At 27.3% G+C, this 21,924-nt stretch overlaps 1 protein-coding gene across 1 annotated transcript in view; it reads left to right on the forward strand.

Moving 5' to 3' along the window:
* The window catches only part of LOC129957004 (UNC93-like protein MFSD11), a 30,986-nt gene extending 23,395 nt beyond the window's left edge, over positions 1-7,591 (forward strand). The window contains exon 13 of the mRNA XM_056069103.1: positions 1,408-7,591. Coding sequence (XP_055925078.1) covers positions 1,408-1,578 — 171 coding nt within the window. The 3' untranslated portion in view covers positions 1,579-7,591. The remainder of the gene's footprint in view (positions 1-1,407) is intronic.
* Positions 7,592-21,924: the final 14,333 nt, after the last annotated feature.

The following is a 21,924-nucleotide window of genomic DNA, read 5'->3' on the forward strand; positions in this document are numbered from 1 at the left end:
AATTTGTCTTTAATTAATACTATCTGCCTTTGGCAATTTATATATTGGTTTTATTTGATTTCAGTTACTTGCTTTATGCATAATTTAATATTCATAATTCTTTTAACAAAGCATATTTAAATTTCAAACTAGGATAGAAATTTAAATAACATTATTTTAATCAGACTACATCTCTTTGTCACTTGTGAAAATAAATACTTCGAATGAATTTCCGTCTCAGAATCGTCCAAAAATCTTACTTGCTTGCATTATCTGACATCTAACTGCAAATTTTCTTATATGATGCTTTAATTTCAATTTCTTATTTCTTATGGGTTGTTTATTCCAAAATTAAATTGATGCAGTGCAATTGACCTGTGTTTTTTTTATTGTGACCAACAGGATATAAAATTTATAGAAATATACAAATAAGAAATAAACTAAAGATAACAAATACGTTATTCAACAAATTGGGTTCATTTTGTAGTGTGTGTGTGTGTGTATGTGTATGTATATATATATATATATATAATTTGCTCCTGCATTGATTTACAATAGTTAAAAACAATATGAGGTTTTATTTTCCTCCTTTCCTATTTTAGCTTTAGATTAATTACAAAAATGCAAAAGTGAAAGCAAATAATTTTTTATAATCAAGATTTATTTTTTTAGATTTGTTTATCATTCTTCTGTATTTCGTTTGCTTTATTTTTTCAATAGAAATTTCATACACTCAAGTTTATTCAACATACTATGACTGAGATATAGTGGGGGAATTTTAATCTCTCAAAGCTTATTAAAGTCTTTCAATAAATTAATCATGAATAAATTTTCAGCCTTAAACTAGCCTTCTGATGCTAAGAAAAAAATTCATTTATATTCTTCAGATTATTCTTTTTTTATTGATTGATTTTGATTTTAAAATTTACTATATTTTAGAATTTGTGGAAACATGCTTTATTCATGTGGATTTTTTTTTTTTTTTTTTTTTTTTTTGTAGAAATTAAAATATAAAACCAGGAGTTTTATCTTTGTTTTATGGTAATCTAACATGAGATTAAATTAATTATATAATGTTTTAATATTCATATTTTTCATTTTCTCATAAAACTTAATCTTTTATACAAATTACTATTAGTTATTTATAGTAAATTCAGGAATCATTATGTAAAAAGAATAATAAATTCTTTCTGTTTAAAAATATTTTGAAAATAATTGGAACAAATAAATAATTTCTTTACTTTTCTTATTATAATATTTTCTTTCATTTAAATTATAGTTTCATTAATATAATGTCTTATAATTTTGTATATTTCAATTGAATTCAAGAATCTTTAATTAAGGATATCTATCTTCACTTAATTATATCTTCTATTGAAAAAATTAAATACTGGAAATTTGAACCCTTTTTTTTTAATTATTATTTAGTCTGTTGCTGCTGCAGTTGCTTTCTTCTACTCAAGCGTGTTAGAATTGCCTTATCAGCTCTTTATATTAGTTGTCTTTGGAACCTTGGGAACGTGTACATTTTGGTTCGTTGAATGGGCTGAATACAGAAAACTTGTCAAGCAGAAAGCAGAAGCAAAATATAAAGAGTGAAGGCGTCACCTTATTTAGGTGTTCAAGTGCCTGCAAATCATTTAAAGCATGGTGCTATAACCTATTTTAATTTTATACATTTATTTGTTTTTAATTCTGATTAGTATTATTCAGATATATGCTGTGATGGTATATTGTATATAATGGGATAAGATATTTACATTGATGTAAATTTTACTTATATGATCTGTATAATGTGATTTTTTATTGTTATATTTCAATATATATTATGTATAGGTACAACTTTTTATAAATTTAAGGATGTAGAAAGATTTTAATTTTAATTTTAATTTTCTTTTTTCCCTCAACATATTTCAAACACTCATAATTGAATAAGAAAATGCATTTGATACTGAAAACTCTTTTAAAATATGGTAGTTTATAAATGTATTGTTGTTGTTGCTCCATGGATTTTATAATTTCATAATGCTTTTATATTAAAAAACTGTCACATAAATTTAAATTAATGCTGAAATCTGTCATTAGAATTAATATTGTATTGATTATTATAAAGTTACTTCTATTTCCTTTCTAGATTTGTGAATTAATTTCACAAAATACCATTTTTATGGAATGATTAGTTGTATGCAAAAATGTTTATTTATGAAGTTATTTGCACTCATGTATAAATTATTTATTTGTCATTCTATTCAAAATATCTTTGTTATATTCTATTTGTTTATACTTATTGTTTGACCATGACTATGATACTGAATGAATGAAAATGCTTTTGATTTTGAATTGTATTGTAATTTAAAAAATGCTATTTTGTAAAATGTGGGAGTTATTGAATAATAGTAAAAAAATTTTAGTTAGGGTTTTATAATAAGAATACACAAGGAGTGTTGTGAATGAAATATAATCTATGTTTTAATTATTCATGGGTAAAGCTCACTAATTATATACGACAGCATATAAAATACTCAACAGGTATTCATTTCAGCTTTTCCTGCTCTTATCTTTAAGGTGACATTGCACTGTGCTTTCTCATTTTCTGGGTGTTTTTATTCACAATAAATTAAATTGTCATTGTTAAATAATTATATTTTTCTTATTTACAATAAATTAAATTGTCATTGTTAAATAATTATAGTTTTCTTATTCACAGTAAATTAAATTGTTATTGTTAAATAATTATAGTTTTTTATTGACAATAAATAATTATTTGTTTTTTACCAATGATGGATTTCTGTCTTAGCATTTGTTTAAGACCACTGATTATTGAGTTGAAACTTTAGGCTTGTCAATTCAAAAAATATTATTATCCGAATTAATTTGTAAAAAATATAAATTCTGTGAAATATAAAATATTATTATAATATTAAAATGTTGGAAAGATTTCTATATGTTTTTTTGCATTCGGTTTGTCATTACAGTGTTATCAAACACCTCAAGTATCTGCATAAATAATATTGTATACAAATATGAATGCTATACAATTAAAATTAATCTTTAATGTACTGGTAGAGTTAAAAAATATATTGAAATATAAAGCTAAATTGATTGAACATTTTTTAAGAGCTAATTATGCTGACTGCCTAGGAATACCAAATGCCTAAATCAATCATTAATTGTTAGTTTGTTTTTTTTTTCATTATTATTTTTATTATTTGTTGCATTAGAAACTAGTTAGCTCATGCAGCTAACTAGTTTCTAAAAAATTGGAAAAATAAAGGAAAAGCTTTAGTTGAATAAAGAAATTGTTTGAGTATTTTGCAATACAAAAATTTTTAAAAGACCAATGCTATTTTCATTAGTGTGCATTACTAGAAAGTTTTTATCAATGTTTATTATTATTTAATTATTAAATAAAATTTAATTATTAAATGAAATTTAATTCATTGTTCAATTGTTCTTTTTTTTTTTATTTGTTCCTTAAATGTTAAAAAAAAAGTTTTTTATTTTAATAAATTATTTATGACATAGTGCAATAAAAAAAAGTATTTTTTTTTTATTTATGACTAAATGATTTTATGTTAACTTTTTTCCATCTTGTTATTAAATATTCTACTAAATAAATATATATGATGTTTAAAATGTTATTCTTTTGTTAAACTATTGATATGTAATTGCTCATTTTTGTAAGTTCGTATTGAAAAATAATTTATTAATATGTTTATTAGGCTTCTAGAATCTTGTTTATTTGGATTGGAATTTGAAATCCTTTTAAATATCAATTATGAAATAAAAAATTTATATCAGAATAATTATTAATACTATTTTCTCTAAATATATGTTTGCTGTGGAACATAATGTCCAGAATTTTATCATTTCTTAAATTTCAATCTTTTTTTACTTAGATTGTTGAACATTAAATGCAATTAATGTTTTTTTATAATCATGTTGGAAATACTCCCATCCTGCCTATTCATTGAGAGTTTTATGAATAATAATCATTGCAAAAGTACAGAGGTGGGAACTAAGGTTGTGACCTAATAGCCATCACTGGCTGTGATACAATCCCCACCATATGAAGTATGTTCCATTATGGAAGTGAATTTTATTCCATTACAAAATATATTTAATTCACCTGAGAAGTAAGAATCGACTACCATACTGGAATTAAGCTTCTCATCCTCATATCTGATTTTAAAATAATGCTTTACTTTCCTGTGGATCCAGTTATTTCTACAGCTAGTAAAAGCATTTGCAAGCATTTACTACTGAAATGATGCATTCTATTATTACAGTGTAGTGGTTAAAAATGAATTTTATTGAATTCCAAGGAAGCCAGAACTTTTATTAATCCAGATGAACAAGTCTCTTATATGCCTAATTAAATATACTGAAGAACAAATTTTAGATCTTTCATGACAGTTATGATCTGACTGTGATGCATATTCAGTCCAGTTCCCACCTTTCCTATTTTTTATGTATTTTCTTTGTAATTAATATTAATTTTGTAATTTGTTACAATTAATGGAAATTGGTGCCTTTTTACTTTTTCTTTTCTTTTTTTATATTATGTAATATTAAATTTTCATATAAAAAAACTTTTATTATGTGATGTGATTTGTTTATAAGCAAAATAGCTTTCTTATTATAGATATTCATAAAATAAGCTAAATGAACTGAATACTGAAATCACTTTTACATCCTGGAAAAGAGAAAAGGATGGTGTTACAGATCAGAGTACAACCCTGTGAAATTAAATGACATCCACAGTTATTTTTGTGGTATAGCTATGACATCAATGAATTAACTTCCTTAAATGACATATTTAAAAATTTTATCTTTGTCCATAAATCACTAGGTTCTTATGAAATAAATTCATAAGTTATTCTTTTATGATGAATTTTGTTTCTTAATTATGAATATAAAATATATTGCATTAGTTTTATTTTTCGTTGAAAAAATTAAGATATTTTTAATATTTATCTTTGTTAAAAATAAATTTGTTTTGTTCTTAATTATGATGTCTGAACTATAATTTCCAGTTTCTTTTTGGAAAAAAAAATGTATTTTTCAATTTAATTATTTATTTCAGTTGATATTTCCAAATCTAAAATAATTTTGGATTATTATATTATTTCATATTTTATAATATGATAATATAAACCTCATAATATATCAATAATGAGAGTTATATATTAGTTCATATTTAATTAATTCTGTGAAAATAAGTTTTTTTACCCCCCCCCCAAATATCGGTAAGATGTGACACAATTCAAAATGCCATAATATTTAGTTCCTTCAAAGACAGGAGTGATTACTTGTAATATTTATTTAGAATAGATCTATGACTGAAATTTATATTAGTATGCTTTGTCATATTGCCAGTGATATTATATTATTTAAGACGGTTATTAGGAGACAAAATCTCCTTGATTGTTTGGATTGCCATAATGGTAGCATATTCAAGAGATTTTGAGAGTAGATTTCAATTTAGATCATTTAATATTTTCAGCTTGTATAAAGTGTATGATAAGGATGTAAAATATAATTATAAAGTTTTAGATGGATAATTCAATGCTGGTGCTTATATTTTTTTATGTGTGTTTTTCTAGTTTCACTTAGTTCGTTTGTTTGTATATTGTGTTAGTGATTGTTTTATGCTTGGTAACTATAAATCAAATGTAAATTTTAAAATGTTGTATGATTAAGAATACTTAACTAATTTTTAGATTACTTAATTTTTTAATAGGAAATATATTATAATTTATGAAAACTCGCAGATAAATCTTCTCTATATTTCTATAATTGTTTCTAAAGAAGCTATTAGCTGTTACAACATCTACATTTGGTCTAAAAGAACAGTTACACTTTTGGTTTATTGTTAAGGAACGAAACTAAACATGCAGTTTTCAAAATTTAAGCTTATACAAAATTTATTTAAAAATTATTATTGCTTAATTTTTCTGACCATTTTAAAAGTTTATTCATGTAAAAGACATTTAGATTTTTTTAATAAATAACGATAATTTAACTAAGAATTTTTTTTTCAGAAATTGTTTTTGATTTAATAATTCCATATCATAAAAGGAATAAAATATCTTTAAAAACTCATTATTTAATTATTTTTGTAATGCTTTAAGAAAAATTAAATAGAAAGAAAGGTACTGCTCCTTTATAAATTATGACTTTTGATTGATATTTCTGAATTTATTTAGTAATTAGCAGTTTTTTTTAAATATCTATATGTATGTCTTTTTTTATAAATGAATTTCATAAAATGTCATCATGATTTTGTGATAGATATTTAGAGCAATTCTAACTTCAAACTATTAATATTATGAATATTTCTGAAAATTATTATTAAGAAATTAATTCTTCAACTTTTATTTATTTCCTGACATTTTTTTTTTATTCTGTTAATTTAAAATTTTATTGAAGTATGCAAGAATATCATGTTTGCCTTTTGTTTTTATTAAAAAATTATATATATTATTCTGATTTCACTGTTCTGTTCTTACATTTTTCTTGCTTAATGTAATTTCTGATTAAGTTTATAAGAATCGAAGGTAGATTTTACATATAATAATGGGGCCTTGAATTGAACTGTTTTAATCTTTTGTAGATTTATTCTATATTTAATAATCTTTGAATGCTTTTATAAAAGCTATGATGGAATTGCTATGACTGTTGAAAAAAATTCCATTAATATGATTAGCATTGAAGGTGAAAATTATTTTAAACTAACATACTCTTTCATGAACCACCGAATTTTCACATACAAAAATTCTTGAAGAAATCATTCTATGTATTAATAGAAATATTATTCACATTTTATTAATGTATATACTTATATGTATAATATTCAACTGAAAAATATTTAATCCTTTACAAATTAGTGTTTTTATTTTATATTAGAAAGACTGATATTGGTCATCAATTTATATTTTATTTATACAAATGATAAAAGTACAAATGATAAAATTTTATATTAATTAATAGTATCAAAAATTTAGTTTCTTATTTGATTGAAATCATATTAATAATTGTATTCCTAGATATTAAAAGTTTGTGCTATTTTACCACATTACAATTACTTCAAGCATTTCATCATAATATTTATAATGAGTTTAAAATGGTTGAATGAATAATTGAACAGAATTTTTTTAATAGCTACTGTTAAAAAAAATTTTGTTCTTTTCCAGCATAAATTGATTTGGGTTATCTATGTTATATCTGTTTGTTAATACTCCTTTTGGTATTTTTCAACTAGCTTGATAGCAGTCAAAATCTGCACCAAATGCTGCAACTTTACAAGACAAGTTGACAAAAATATGCATGGTCTGTGATGTAAGATTGTTATATTTTGTCAACACATTTTGGTGACTGTCACACTAATAGAATAGTGATATTTTGTGCCAACATTATAATTTCGAAAAAGCTAATGGAAAAATGTCGTTATTTCTTGTTATATCAAGCTTGATAAAATTTATGAAATTTTAATTGAAGGTTTGATGAAAAAAATTATGCTTTTGAATTTATTTTTTTTTATTTGATAACTACAAACAGATAATTCATTTATTATAACTTGTATCTTAAAAAATAAACGTTTTTATGAATATTTAGTGTTTTAATTTGTTTATTTATTTGATTTCAATTTCTGCATCGTTAAAACATGATTTTTTTTTTATTTCATCTGCATTATTTTCATTGTAATCTAATTTTGTGCTTATAATTATTTTACAAGAGCCATTAACTCAAACATATTCATTTTAAAGCCAAGTAATGTTTAAATTTTAGATCTCTGTTTATAGAACTTTTTTTTATGCTTTTAAATTTCTTAAAAATTCAGTATAGTACTTTTAGCCCTGACAAACATTATATTTGAGTACCTGGAATATGTTTAAAAAAGATTTGTAACTTTTTTCTCGTTTCTTTCTAAATTACTTTTTTTTAAAAATTATCAACTTATTGAAAACGACTCCCTTCTAGTTGGCTGTAATTGAATGTTTTGTTATTTCAGTTTGAATAATATTTTTTACTTAGGAACTGTCTATAAAAATATTAAATTAAAATCAGTAAGAATTAGCTGATTTTGGAAAGAAAGAATATCTTGAAATTTGCATTATATAATGCCACTACAGTGTTAATTCAGTCCTGTTAGTGTGTATAAGAGTATTACACTAAAACACTTAAATATATATCTTGGAATTGTGAAATTAAGTATTATAGTCATATCTTACAGTCACTACGCTTTTGAGCCGCTATGAGAGTCAACATTATTTTATCCCTCTCAGTTTTTTTTTTTTTTTTTTAACTTATTTTCTGTCCACTATTGGCTTTGCAAATGCCATATTACAGCATTTTGTGTATGCTGATGGAGTACTTGCATGCTCCAAATAATTAGCTGTTTCCAATCACGCCGAACCCGCTTATTGCCTTCCAACAATCATGCCTTTTTTCAAACTCTGGCAGGCCAGTCATTATCGAATTTTTCAGAGAGTGCAGTAGTCGCATGCAACACCTATGACTGATGTTGAGCGACTGTACCTTGCCTTTCGTAACCACTAGATTGCAGACTTAGTGTTTTGGTTCTTTCAAATGGGCCATATGTTTTTCATTGGTGTTTTTATTTATCGCACATCTGTCTATAAGAAACCAACTATTTCACAAAATGGTAGAAGTAAATACAGAACATTTGTCTTTTATATTTCGGAAAATAGTGGGAATTGCAATTTAATTCTTTTCATTAAGTGGAAATTTTTTCATTCACTTTATTTTACAAGGGATGTTCAAATGAAAAGGTACGAAACGACACTGTGGATATAAATGAAGACTTTTTTCAAGGTATACACCATAGGCCCGAGCAGAACGATCCCATTGATTAACGAGCCGAAGGATTCCTTGTTCCCTGACTTCCTGTGACCGTGACGAGACCCAGTCCTTCACAGCATGTTTTTTCAGGGAACCAAACACATGAAAATCGCAGGGCGACATGTCCGGGTTGTAGGGCGGAGGTCGAGCTGCTCCCTCTTGAACTTGGCCAATTCTGCGTGTGTGACCTGATGACGTGTGGATACGAGTTATCATAGAGCAGAATCACACCCTCCGTGAGTAGCCCCCTGTCTTTTGTTCTTGATGGACCTTCGGAGTGTCTCACAGTACACATCAGAGTTAATGGTTCATCTGTGGACGAGGAATTCAACAAATAGCAAACTTTGGACGGCAAACTGAAGGACGCTGTGAAGGATTGGGTCTCGTCACGGCCACAGGAATTCTGGGAACAAGGAATCCTTCGGCTCGTTAATCAATGGGATCGTTGTGCCCAGGCCTATGGTGTATACTTTGAATAAAGTCTTCGTTTATAACCACAGTGTCGTTTCGTACCTTTCTATTTGAACACCCCTTGTAGCAACCATTAATTCCCAGCGGATTGCCAGAGAGGCTCATAAGGAAATAAAATTTCCTTATTATGAAAATCAACAGACAATTAGAAGCTGAATTACACGAACAGTTACGTATTGTATGGGACGACTCCATTAAGAAAATTTATATATACAAAAAGCAGAACGTGACTGCGGTTACAAAATATTTTGTTCATCATGAGCATATTGTACGAAAGAGATTTGATTGGAATCAAAAGCAGCAAATATTTCTAGGGAACCAACTGATCACCAAAGATGGATAAGAAGGAAATAATAACATTGATATCTATTGCTACAAAAGTATAAACTTTGAAGAAATAATATCTTTAGTCAAAATTGTAAAATGTTTTGCATTATATCAAACGTAGTTATCACTTCTGTGCATACAACCAAATTTATTACAAATAATGTTTCATTGAGGCATACGATTTTAAAGAAAATAAAAATCCTAGTCGCACAAAAAATTTTTATTATTAAAAAATGGAAAGAAAATATTCATTTCGAATATTTAATATAAAATATTACTCAAATAAGGGGAGGAAAAACATTTCAATAAGTAATTTTTTACAAGATGAGGTATATATAATTCCACCTCTTCACCTTTTGAAAATTAGTGCTAAACATTTAATCTCATATTTTTTATATTATAAAACAATTTATTCATTCATATTAAAACGTAAAACATTATGAATAACAAAAATTCATTGCATTCTTAATCACAGCAGCACACATCACTGATTGGTGCGTTTTCATTTGTATAGATTTTTTTCACTTGTTTACCGTTGGCGGCAACTGAATTAAGAATATTAAATTGTGTGACTATGAGTAACTACAACTTTTCGAATTAAAATATATCCCATCAAGCAGAAAATGCTAAGAAAAAGTTGGGACAATTTTTAACTTAACCCCAAAGAGATATCTTAATTAGGGTATTGAATGCGTCAGAACAACGTTATTTTTATGCCAGAGTTGAGCTGGTACCGCTTTTTACTGTATCAAATACTGGTTGATATTGATACACAATTCTTTTTCCGTCGGAATGAAATCTGCTACTCGGTGGGTATCGTTTCTCGCTTTTACGCTGAGACTGGTAGCTGTTACTGATACGAATATGATTCTAAAATGAGATTTTGTGTCTTCGAAAGTGATTTCAATGACTGCGTACCAGTGGTTTTGGTTTTGACAGTGATTGACGGGTGAGCGAGAAGGACTCAAAGGAAAAAAAAGACTTTGATACAATTTAGATATAAAAGGTGGAGATTCTTTAACGGTATATGCACCGTTACTTGCGGATAAAGACCAGTCAGAGCAATGGATGAAATACAGTGTGTTTCTAAATTCCACGTACAAACGTGGAAAGGATGTAAGAAATATTAATAGAAATCACATGGAAAAGTAGAGTCCTAATGAATAGGTAGCACTGTAAACGAACTACTGAAATCAGCACATGCGGGTTTCTCTCTGTAGCCGGTGGCTGAGTGACGTAATCATGAATCTTTTTACTAACGCAGAATTATCCGATGTTCTCGTTTCAAAAATGTTCGCCAACCCATGCAGCGTGGGTATCAATTTACATAATAAGAAAAAGTACCTGCTTGATACAATATTACCCAACTCTATATAAAGAAGGTATATGATAAATGGTCCCTTAAAAAATATTGGAAAATCTAAAAAGAATTAAAGAAAAAATTAAACTATTAAAATAATCCAAATTATTGGGTTAAAAAAACATTGCAATTGGAGCGCGTAAATGCTTCTATAAAGCAAAAGATTACATGCTACTTATTCCTAGGAGAAAAAGTTTGAAGATTATTGTGCTTATAAAAAGTTAAAAATAGGAATAAAAAATTAATGATAGTATGAATATCAACTTGAATTGATAAAATCTTCGAACCGGATTCGTATCCTGAATTATTCTTTTTTTTCCCCCTTCCTCTTTATTTCTTCCTATTTTTTACTATTTTTATGCACCGAAATCTTCGGGCTTTTTCTGCTATGAATAAGTCTTTTGTAAATCAAAGAAGTACATGTAGAGAGATGATATTTTCCATGGATATACTCTTTGAAAACAATGTTACACTGTACAGTATATTGAATTTTAGATAAATCTAGTTGAATCTATTCGTGAAAATTTTGCCTGTGTGAATTCAGCCGTGAAATCAAAAACAATCGTATTCAAAATTGGTTTAGAATATCTGCCGCCCGGCAGAGTGCTTTATATTATGGAAAGAATCTGCATTTATGTTCGGCATTTCTATGAAATGACGTCGCCATTTAGATGGCGCTACTAATTTATCGTTTGGTAACTTTGAATTAATGAAAACCTTCAGTTGACACTACTACTTTCTTTTAATTATTTAATTTCGCGCTGCAAAGAATCGCAAGAATATCGTTTGGTCTTTTCGAACTGTTTTTCAGTTTTAATCATCGCATTCTTGTAATACTCAACTTATGTTTATTTTTAAAGGCTTTTTGTATGCTTTATAGCAATACTTTAACCGCATTCTTACAAACTGCAAATGTTTCCCAAAAATTCTATAAATATGTTGTAAATATTAGAGTATAATTTTAAAATCAAACAGACTGCATTAGATTTATTGGATTGGTTTAGAATATACAGTATCTCACAAAAGTGATGGGACACTTGTGTTTTACAAAGGAAACTGTAATAAAATAAATAAATAAACATGTACAAAAATTTTTTGGATGTGTTTCATATTTAAAGATAGTAACAATTATTACATAACATACATTTTGTCAAAATATTAAAATATTTATTTAATAAAAATACAATTGTTTAGAACGGAGCAAAAAATGGCTCACATAAGTGATGGGACACTTACTTTTCCATCAAATATTTATCCAAAAATTTTACTTTTTAAAAGGTTTTAATATTTTGTTGGATTTTCTTTTACTTTTAAAACATGATTTAATCTTCTTGGGATGGATTCGACTAATTTTTTTTGTGATTTCTGGAGTGATTTTACCCCATTCTTCTTGAAGCACCGATTTTAATTGTTGTTTTGAAGAAATGGTGTGTGTGAGAATTCTTGATTCCAATTCTTGCCAAATATTCTCTATGGGATTTAAGTCTGGAGATTGTGGTGGTGTTTTTATTATTTCAGGACAGTTATACAGCAGCCAGAGTCTAACGCCCAAAGCAGTGTGCTTGGGGTCATTGTCCTGGTAGAATTTAAAATCGTTATGAAGGTTCAATTTTCGTGCTGAAGATTTCAAATTTTGCTTTAAAATGTCGATACACTTGCACTGATCCATTATACTGTCAATAAAAACAGGATTACCAACTCCAGCGGACGACATACACCCCCATACCATAACTCCTCTTCCACCATGTTTTACTGTTGGTACCAAGTTCTGTTTGCGAAATTCTTTCCTGGGTTTTCTCCACACTAAGATTCTACCGTCAGAACCAAATATATTAAATTTACTCTCATCAGCCAATATAACTTTATTCCAGTAATCAGAATTCTTATTTATGTTGAATTTTGCGAAAGCTAGTCCGAGTTTTCTATTCTTTTCATTTACGAAGAATTTTTTCCTGGCTACTCTACCGTGATATCCAGCAGATCGAATTACCCTTCTAATAGTCTCAGGATTAACAATTATATATAATGCTTGTAAATCAGCAGCAACTTTAGGAGCACTCTTTCTTGGATTTTTTTTTAATATTTCGAACGATAATTCGCTTTATTTCATTGGATAGCTTTGATGGTCGGCCAGGTCTTCTTTTATCCTGAATAATATGATTCTTTTTATATCGTTTAATGATATTGAAAACTGTTGAATGACTCAAGTTAACTGTTTCAGCTGTTTTTCTAATAGATTTTACACGTTCAATATGCAAATTAATAACTAATTTTCGAATTTCAGGCGAAGTTTCTTTTCGTTTAGCATTCATGGCTGCACAGAGCTAAAAAACACAAAAATTGCAAAACAAACTGGAGAGAAATACTGCAGACGATTTTATAAATTATTGCCAATTGCTTTTGAGTAAAAATAAAACCACCAAAAATATTCTTATTGCTTATTTTAGACGATTTTTTTTTTTTTTTTTGCATATCTAATGGTGTCCCATCACTTATGTGAGCTATTTTTTGCTCCGTTCTAAACAATTGTATTTTTATTAAATTAATATTTTAATATTTTGACAAAATGTATGTTATGTAATAATTGTTACTAAATTTAAGTATGAAATACACCCACAAAAATTGTACATGTTTTTTTAATTTATTTTATTACAGTTTCTTTTTGTAAAGCACAAGTGTCCCATCACTTTTGTGAGACACTGTATATTGAATTATCACACATACTATAGTTTTCGGAATGTTCTAGTAATATAATTTGTTATCGAATTACTTGCTACTAGTTATTTGTAACTTTCAACTACCACTTCTGGTCATAAATGCAAAACCTATAGATATAATACAGACCTAAAATTCAAGTAAAAGGCCATATATAAATTTCATCTACTTATCTTGCTACTTTTTTTTATCAAAGGCACACACGACTTAAAAAAAATGCCGTAATGTGATCTCGGTAAGTTTGCAAAATTTTCACCGACAATCAAAGATTAAGCTTTAGGTTTTTATCGTATTAAATCTTATATTAAACGCAGCGAGTTACTACTTGAAAAAATTGGAATTTGACGGATAAATCATGTTTTAGTCTAACCGACTTCCTTTCAAATAGATTTCATCTAAAATTAAATAAAAATAAAAATTAGGTATAAAGGATCGAATGTCACATTTCGTTTGTGTAACTCTTTACATCTATGAGATATCGTATACCATGGATTACGGGATACAATAACTCACAAACGATATAATTTTAAATAAATTCAATAAAAGCATCTTTGTTTCTGTACTGAAAGAAAAAAAGTTGTTTTTACTTTCTCATATAAAAAGAGAGACAAACAAATTCAACTTCGAGATTCTGACGAATCTCCACATTTCGAACCTCCCTGACTCCAACAATAATTTGAGCTAGATTGATGAAATTTGGTATGTGATCTTTACACCAAATTTGTACACATTTATCAAATTTTGAACGAAATCTATTCGCAGGGAGTTAGTCTGGCTATTCGAGTATAAGTAAATAGAATAATTACAAGACATAATGAGGTAAATGTGTCAAATTTGGTAATCAGATTTAGCATAACAGTATAGATCCGTATCACTTTTGAACTAACTCCATTATGGGTCCGTCTGGTACTCTGTACTCTCGCATGCATGTAAATACTAAAATTCAAAAACGCAATGACTGGATAAATGAAATTTGATATTTGATATTGTTACAAAAAATTATAGTATTATATCAAATTTTGATTCAGTCATTCAGAAAGAATCTGAAATGTATATACGATTTCTTTGCTACATTACGAACATGAAACTCATGTGTTGGGCTCTGAAAATAAAAATCGAAGTTATTTACATGTCACGTTCAAATATACACAAAAAAACAGGCCTACAGATACCTAAAATTTTGACAAATTTGATTTTATATATGATAAAAATCTTCCATTCTAATAATGATTCTTCGATTCCGAATCATCCATTTAGCTCGTTATATTTTTTGTTTATAGGGTTCAATGGCAGATTTATTCATTTTACGGGCCTAGACAAAGCATATTGTGAGACACTACCAAATTTTTAATAAACTGATCAATATTTAATAATTTATCAATATTATTATCAAATTATCAATAATTTATTTTAAGTTACCCTTTTTATCTTAATAACATTTAAAAAATATATATGTTTTTATTTATTTATTTTTAATGAATGTGTCTCATCAAAAAAATGATCAAAATAATAAATTTCTTGAAAAATTAAATCTAAATACTAGATAATAATGTCTTTAGATACAAATTATAAATTAATATAGATATAAATTATATAGACAATATTTACCCATGATCTACTTTATAAAAGTATTTCATTATTAATACAGATCATAAGGAATTTATTTCATTTTCTTGAATTGGTTTTTTTTGCATTAATTATTTGCAAATTAATTATTTGCAATTATTTGCTGAGTGCATTAATAAGTTGATGCACTCAGAAAATTTACAATTCTTGAATACGCATAAATAATTTACTTAATTGGAGACAAGAATTGTCAACATATGTACGATTAAACTCAATGTATGAGCTAAACAATGGATTCTTATTTCTAATCAAAGACTGAAGCTTATTATATTTACGAAACATATTATATTAACATTATCATACTGCTGCCAACTCATATCTTCAATTGAAAAATGTCTCTAAAATTAAATTCTTCATTTCAATTGCCGTGCCATATTTAATTGCATGAATTTAGTAATTCTTGCTAAAAGAATTAACATTTAAGGAAAAAATAGGTGTTTTGTTCTTTGATTATTTTATTTACTTCTCTTTTATATATAAGCTCCTAGACATTTAGGCGTGAAGTTTTAGATAAATAACAGCATGACCTAGATTTCCATGTTTCTCTAAGTGATTTTTTTAATCCTCATAATCTGAAAATAAATATAAAACGCCTAAAAAAATCTTTTGTTAAATGATCCGAAAAATTCTTGTTTTTCTTTTCCTCGAAATACTAAACTTCTAATGCGAAAAAAAAATTTATTATATGAACAAAGCGCTTTAAAACATTGTACCAATTTTTCAACCTCTTTTTTATATATTTGATGTATTGTGAAATCAATTTTTTTTTCCAAGAATGAAGATATTTGTATTCAGTACTTAAATGGTGCTCTAGAATTTTTGAGTTGTTTCTTTTAAAGTAAGGAATTCCTTAGAAGACAGAAATCCTTAAAGTAAAGGATTTCCCTTACCTATCTCTTCTAAAGTTTAGAATAAAAGAAATATAATAGAATTTCTTTTTTGCACAAAATAACTTGCATAATAAATAGTAGCATATTGCTTTAATTTCGAATAAACCATGCATATTCAATTATTCAACTCTCTCTCTCTCTCTCTCTCTTTCGAAAAATACATGTTTACTTGTAAATTTAGGAATCAGAATAAACATATTTGGACTTTGAGAGTATTTCCTACTTCTGTTAAATGCATTGGTATATTTTTCATAATATAATTTATAGCTTCAGTATTTAGACTTCAAATTCCGGGATTATTAAATTAACTAGCTTAATGTTAGATTCTTTTACGGATTCATCAGCATTTTACTCACACTCTGAAATGAGTCTAAACAAAATTTTGATTGAATGTCATTATTAATTTCAGATATTATTTCAGTTTCTATTTCATTTTGTTTCATTTGTTTAATTATTTTAAATTTACTTTTAGCTGGAATTGTTACAAAATTTGACGATTCACCATCTTGTATTCCACTTATAGGCGCTCTTTCAAAGCTAAAAAATTGCTCCAAACTAAGTCCCCCCCCCATAAGGCATATTCAAACATATATATATTTTTTTCTTTTCCTTCGGTCTAAAAAAAGGTTTAAAACCTGGTGATCCTCAACATCTCCGAGTTATTTGATAATTTCAATATTTTTTTGTATACTCCGCATATAAGGATGTAACGAGTTATACGATGATGCATGATTTTTTTTTATGAAATGATTTATGAAAATCGCTATACAAATCAAAATATTTATTTCGGATGCAGTTTTATTCTGTTTTGCAGTTGCCAACAACGCTCAGTGGCGAAAATTACTTTAACATTTAACAAATCAAAAAAATTTTGTGAAAGATGTCGTCTGTTTCACAAAATTCCGACAGGCAACCTGCTTTACTCTCCATTAATATGCATGCTGAAAGTTTTTGCCCGAAGTTGATGTTGTTATTATAGATTAAGGTACAAATAAAACCTCGCTACATATATTCTCGTACTCATTCATTTTTACTTTCCCGTATACGAAGTATAAAAAAATAATGAAATCGTCAAAAAAAAAAAAAAAGAAAAAAAAAAAAGGAATTTGATATTTTAACGATCTTTCACTTTCAAATCTTCTCAAGTCTAAAAACACACATTTTTGCCCTTAAGTCTGTCTGTGAACACGATGGCACAAGAAACGCTTTGATTTAGATAGCTGAAATTTAGCATATCTAGTTACGACCACAATTACGATTACGATTTGTAAATTTTTATTAAATTTTGAACGAAATCCATTCACAAAAAGTCTGTTTGTATGGATTTTCGAGAACAAATGAACTCGATAGTATAAAACGCAAAGAGCTTGACAGATAAAATTTGGTAAGCAAGATTTGGTAGCATACATTTATTAAATTTCGGATCCAATCTGCGAAATGGCTAGCCGTCTATCGAAATGTGTTTTCGCATGTATGTAAACGCATTAACTCCTAAATAATAACTTAATCAATAAAACTGTGTTTGTTATCTTGTGACTAAAACTGTAGTTTTGTGTCAGTCGGCCGGCAAAAAGACAACCAAAATATGCATATTCTCGTGACAGATTCAGTAAAAATGCTAAATTCCTGCCAAATATCTATATTTTATAACTGTCATTCACCAATGTCATATGAGGTATTCGTAGTCTAACCTAATATCCTCAAATGTATACAGGGGAAATGGTATAAGACTTACTGAAAGACATGCGAGAAAGATTTGAGGAGACTACTCCACCTGATTACAAACTACTATTATTTCCATTTCAATAAACAGCAAACGAAACTTTAATCAGGGAAAAGCTCTCGGGTAGACGAACGATATTATTCTCATAGAATGTGTGTGTGTTTTTTTATTGTTTTGTACCTGCTTTTATTTCATATCTTGTTAATAAATTACTGGATTTATTATTCCACAGATAGCCTGAAATTCCACTCTATCAAACATACCTATCAAATTTTAATGAATTCTGATAAGAAACATCAGAAGAAGGTGGCAATAACCTGTTGACAGAGTCTAGACTATTAAATCGAAGGACGGTGGTTGTACGATTTCGTTGAAGGTATGCGTTTATTTAGACTAGCTACTCTTAAATTTATGAATAATCAGTCTCATCTTGATGTAGTTTGGAAGTTCGAAAATAAACCGGTACTAGCATCCGCATTGTTTGATCATGCTTTAAAATTGTGAGGTCTGTCAATAATCACCTTTGGCATACCAGAACCTGTAGAAATTAAAGATAATGATAGCACGGAAAAAAATCATATAATTTAGTTATATTTAATAAACTGTGATTTTGAACTGATATTAGATAACTACACCTCAATCATATTCATCTCTCCAAATTTCTACTCCGCATTAATAAACGTTTTATACAAAGATAGTACAAAATTAAAAGGCGGTTTCATGTACCACATATCCTATAAAATGAAGAAATGGGCAAGGGAAAACACAGGTATCGACAAGAAAAACAAACAATAATGGTTTTAATGAAAGTTAATAAGCTTGTAATTTGAAGACACTCATTACAATGTACGGGCATACTGCGCTTTATATTATCCAATTGTTTTTTTCGATAAATGGTCCCAATCTTGAATTAGCGATATCCTAAGTTCTGGAATAGATCTTAAGGATGAATGATATACTGCAATCCATTATTCAAGCCTGTTTCATACATGCTCAATATTCAAATCGGTGAGAAAAACGATCACTTCAAATAATAATATTCTATTCTTTATTACATTTGTCCACTCTGATTTATAATGAAGAAAGTCATTTATGGAGACATAGTCTTCTATGGAGACAAAATACATGACCTCTGAACATGGAATGGATTATTAAACGAACAAATTAAGCAACTGCTTAGAAGACTCACAACTTTAAGCGGTCCCTAGCATTCGGAATTTTTTTGTGGTATTTTGAAAGGTTTTATTTTATTTTTCACTTTTCTTGTCTGTGCTCTAGAACTTATTCAAATTAAAATCACATAATATTTAAATTAATTTGGGGACATTATTCTATATAAACATTCCTAATTCATCACTATTTGCAATTTTTATATTACGGTATCATATGCAATTACAAAAAAAAAATTCTAAAATGCTTTATAATTTTTTAAAAATGTCTGATCCGTTTATCGAATATCATTTAGATTCCGATAAAAAAAATTTTGTTAATTTTTATTAATTTAGTTACAATTAATTTTAAAATTAATTGTGCATTTTTTTATTAAACGCGATTTTTGAAACAGCATTTTAAAAAACAATTTCAAGTCAAGAGTTTTGCCATTTTATTTTGTCAAAATTTGCTACTTAAAACTTCTAATATAATACTGAAATTAAAATCAATAAAAAATATTTGGTTTTGAAAATTTGAGCATTTTACTTGTGAACTCGCTATGCCCTTGCAGGATTTTTCTGCCTTCCTCCTCACCCCCATGAAACGTTCAGGGAATGCAGATATTTATAAGGATCACTGAAAAAAAAGTGTTGCATTGTCTAAATATGCAAGAAAGTGGACGAGAAAATATGGTTTCTGATTATTATTAATTGTATATATAAAAATATGCTAAAACCAATTAAAACTTCAGTGCCAAGAATCAAATATTAGAAAAGAAAGTGACGTAAAAACTTCACTTTAAAAGGAATTTTCGAAATACTTTAAATTATATATTAGTGTGCTATTAATGTCAAGAGAAAATATTATGTAAAATTAGATATAAAAGCAATCATTCCTTTATCGCTCAAGTTTTGCTTCGCCGAACGGGAAATCCCGCTACACGCTGAATATGGAAATATTTTAAATCTTTATTTGCTATACATGCTCTTTCTCAGATCTACTAACTTTTTTAGAGAAAACAATGTTTTGGCATATGATAATTGGCTACGTGTAAAGATCAATAATTAAATGGCGAATTATAATAGTTAAATTCTTTATTTTGTAAGGCCAATCTTTTAAAACAAATCAATGATCTCTTAAAGAAGAAAAAATATAGTTTTTCTCGGCTATCTGATAGTTTATCAGATTCGTGGAACAATTTCTCTTGGAAAAATTCTATAGAATGAAGTGCTTATTTAAACAATTTATAGGACTATGCTAACCAGTAAGAGAGGGAAACTAAAAGAGTCCATCAAAGATCAAAGTTCTTACGTTGCAATATTGTCGCCTTCCCAACTGGTGACTATGTCAGCTGTGAGGATTAAACAAGAACGACAGTTAGGGTTATGTGATAGCCGTTATTCTAAAACTCATGAGACCAAATAGGGAGTCACCTTCCCTATTTACCATGGATATTTGAATTCTTAACAACTATGTGTTGTTTAAGCAATAACGCAACTGTTAATAGTAAATTTCTTATAATTTATTTATTTATTTTTGGTCAGTTAGTTAATCACAGAAAATTTCGATTGAGTATTGTATATGTTTTTTTTTTTTTCTTCAAAATATGCAATTCTTGCATATTTTCAAAGTTTTCCTGTCTGTATTTACTTCATTTAGAAGATGGAAGTTCAAAGTTCTTTATGTAAATCCATAACATTTATTTCAATAGATAAATCTGGTCCCTTCTTTTTAATACATATCAAGAAAGAATTTTAACAAAGATTAGAGTCTTGCTGTCAGTTTCTCTCTAAATATTACATTACCTAATTTCTATTTAAAACTTCAGCTAAAGCAAGGCAGTATTTACTTATGAGCAAAAATATATCCCCATTGATATTCTAATTTCAAATGAGAAAGAGATTAGAAGACACAGAAAATATATTTACATGTTTTATAAAATTTTCTTCAGATACTATCGAAATATATGATTTTAAATTTTAAAGCATTAATTTTAGGCATATTGTTTAATTTTAATAAAAGTTATATCATAAAAACGTTTTTAATGAGTTATTTTTTCTAGTTTCGAAAATTCAGTAGACAATTCATGATTTCGTGTTTTATTACGACTTTTATATACTAAAAAATACGGATAGTTTTCCTTTTGCTAAATATTCATATTTCCTTTTGAATCCCTCGAGCAATTATCACTCTTTAAAAAGGTTTTCCTGAGGCAAGTTCTTGATATTTCTGCAGAGTTTATTAGCAATCAGTAGTTTACAAAAATTGAAATATATGCAAAAATTCATAATATTGTAGCATAGTATGCAATATGAAGTAATATATTCCGTTTTTTAAGTACTTCAGGTACAATATTTCCCATAAAAGATAATCTATAGTCATGATCCTATTACTATATAAAAAGTATTATTATTAAATAATCTATCTCAATCCACTTCGTTTCACAATAACTTGAATCTTAGAATTTTTTTCAAGAATGAAATTAAAAAATTATTTATATCTTTTTAGAATGGAAAGGAAAATTCTGTTAATGGGCTTTTATCTTGTTATTAAAAATTTCATTTCTTGTGTTTTGCACTCATTTTCGAGATGATAGTTGTTCGGAAGAAGAAAGAAGCTAATAAATTCTGCGTTTGAAATAAAATAAAAATTATTGGTGATTTTATAATGCTGGAATTTTTTTTTTGTAATTTCAAAGATATTCAACAAAATGAAAAAAAAAATTAAGGAACGAAATTTTATTTTTGCCTAGTAACGAGGTGTAAACAAAAAAACATAACAAGCACAAAAGATTTTAGTTCCGTCTCTAACGGACA

Source organism: Argiope bruennichi, chromosome 11 (assembly GCF_947563725.1).
Source record: "Argiope bruennichi chromosome 11, qqArgBrue1.1, whole genome shotgun sequence".
NCBI lineage: Eukaryota > Metazoa > Arthropoda > Arachnida > Araneae > Araneidae > Argiope > Argiope bruennichi.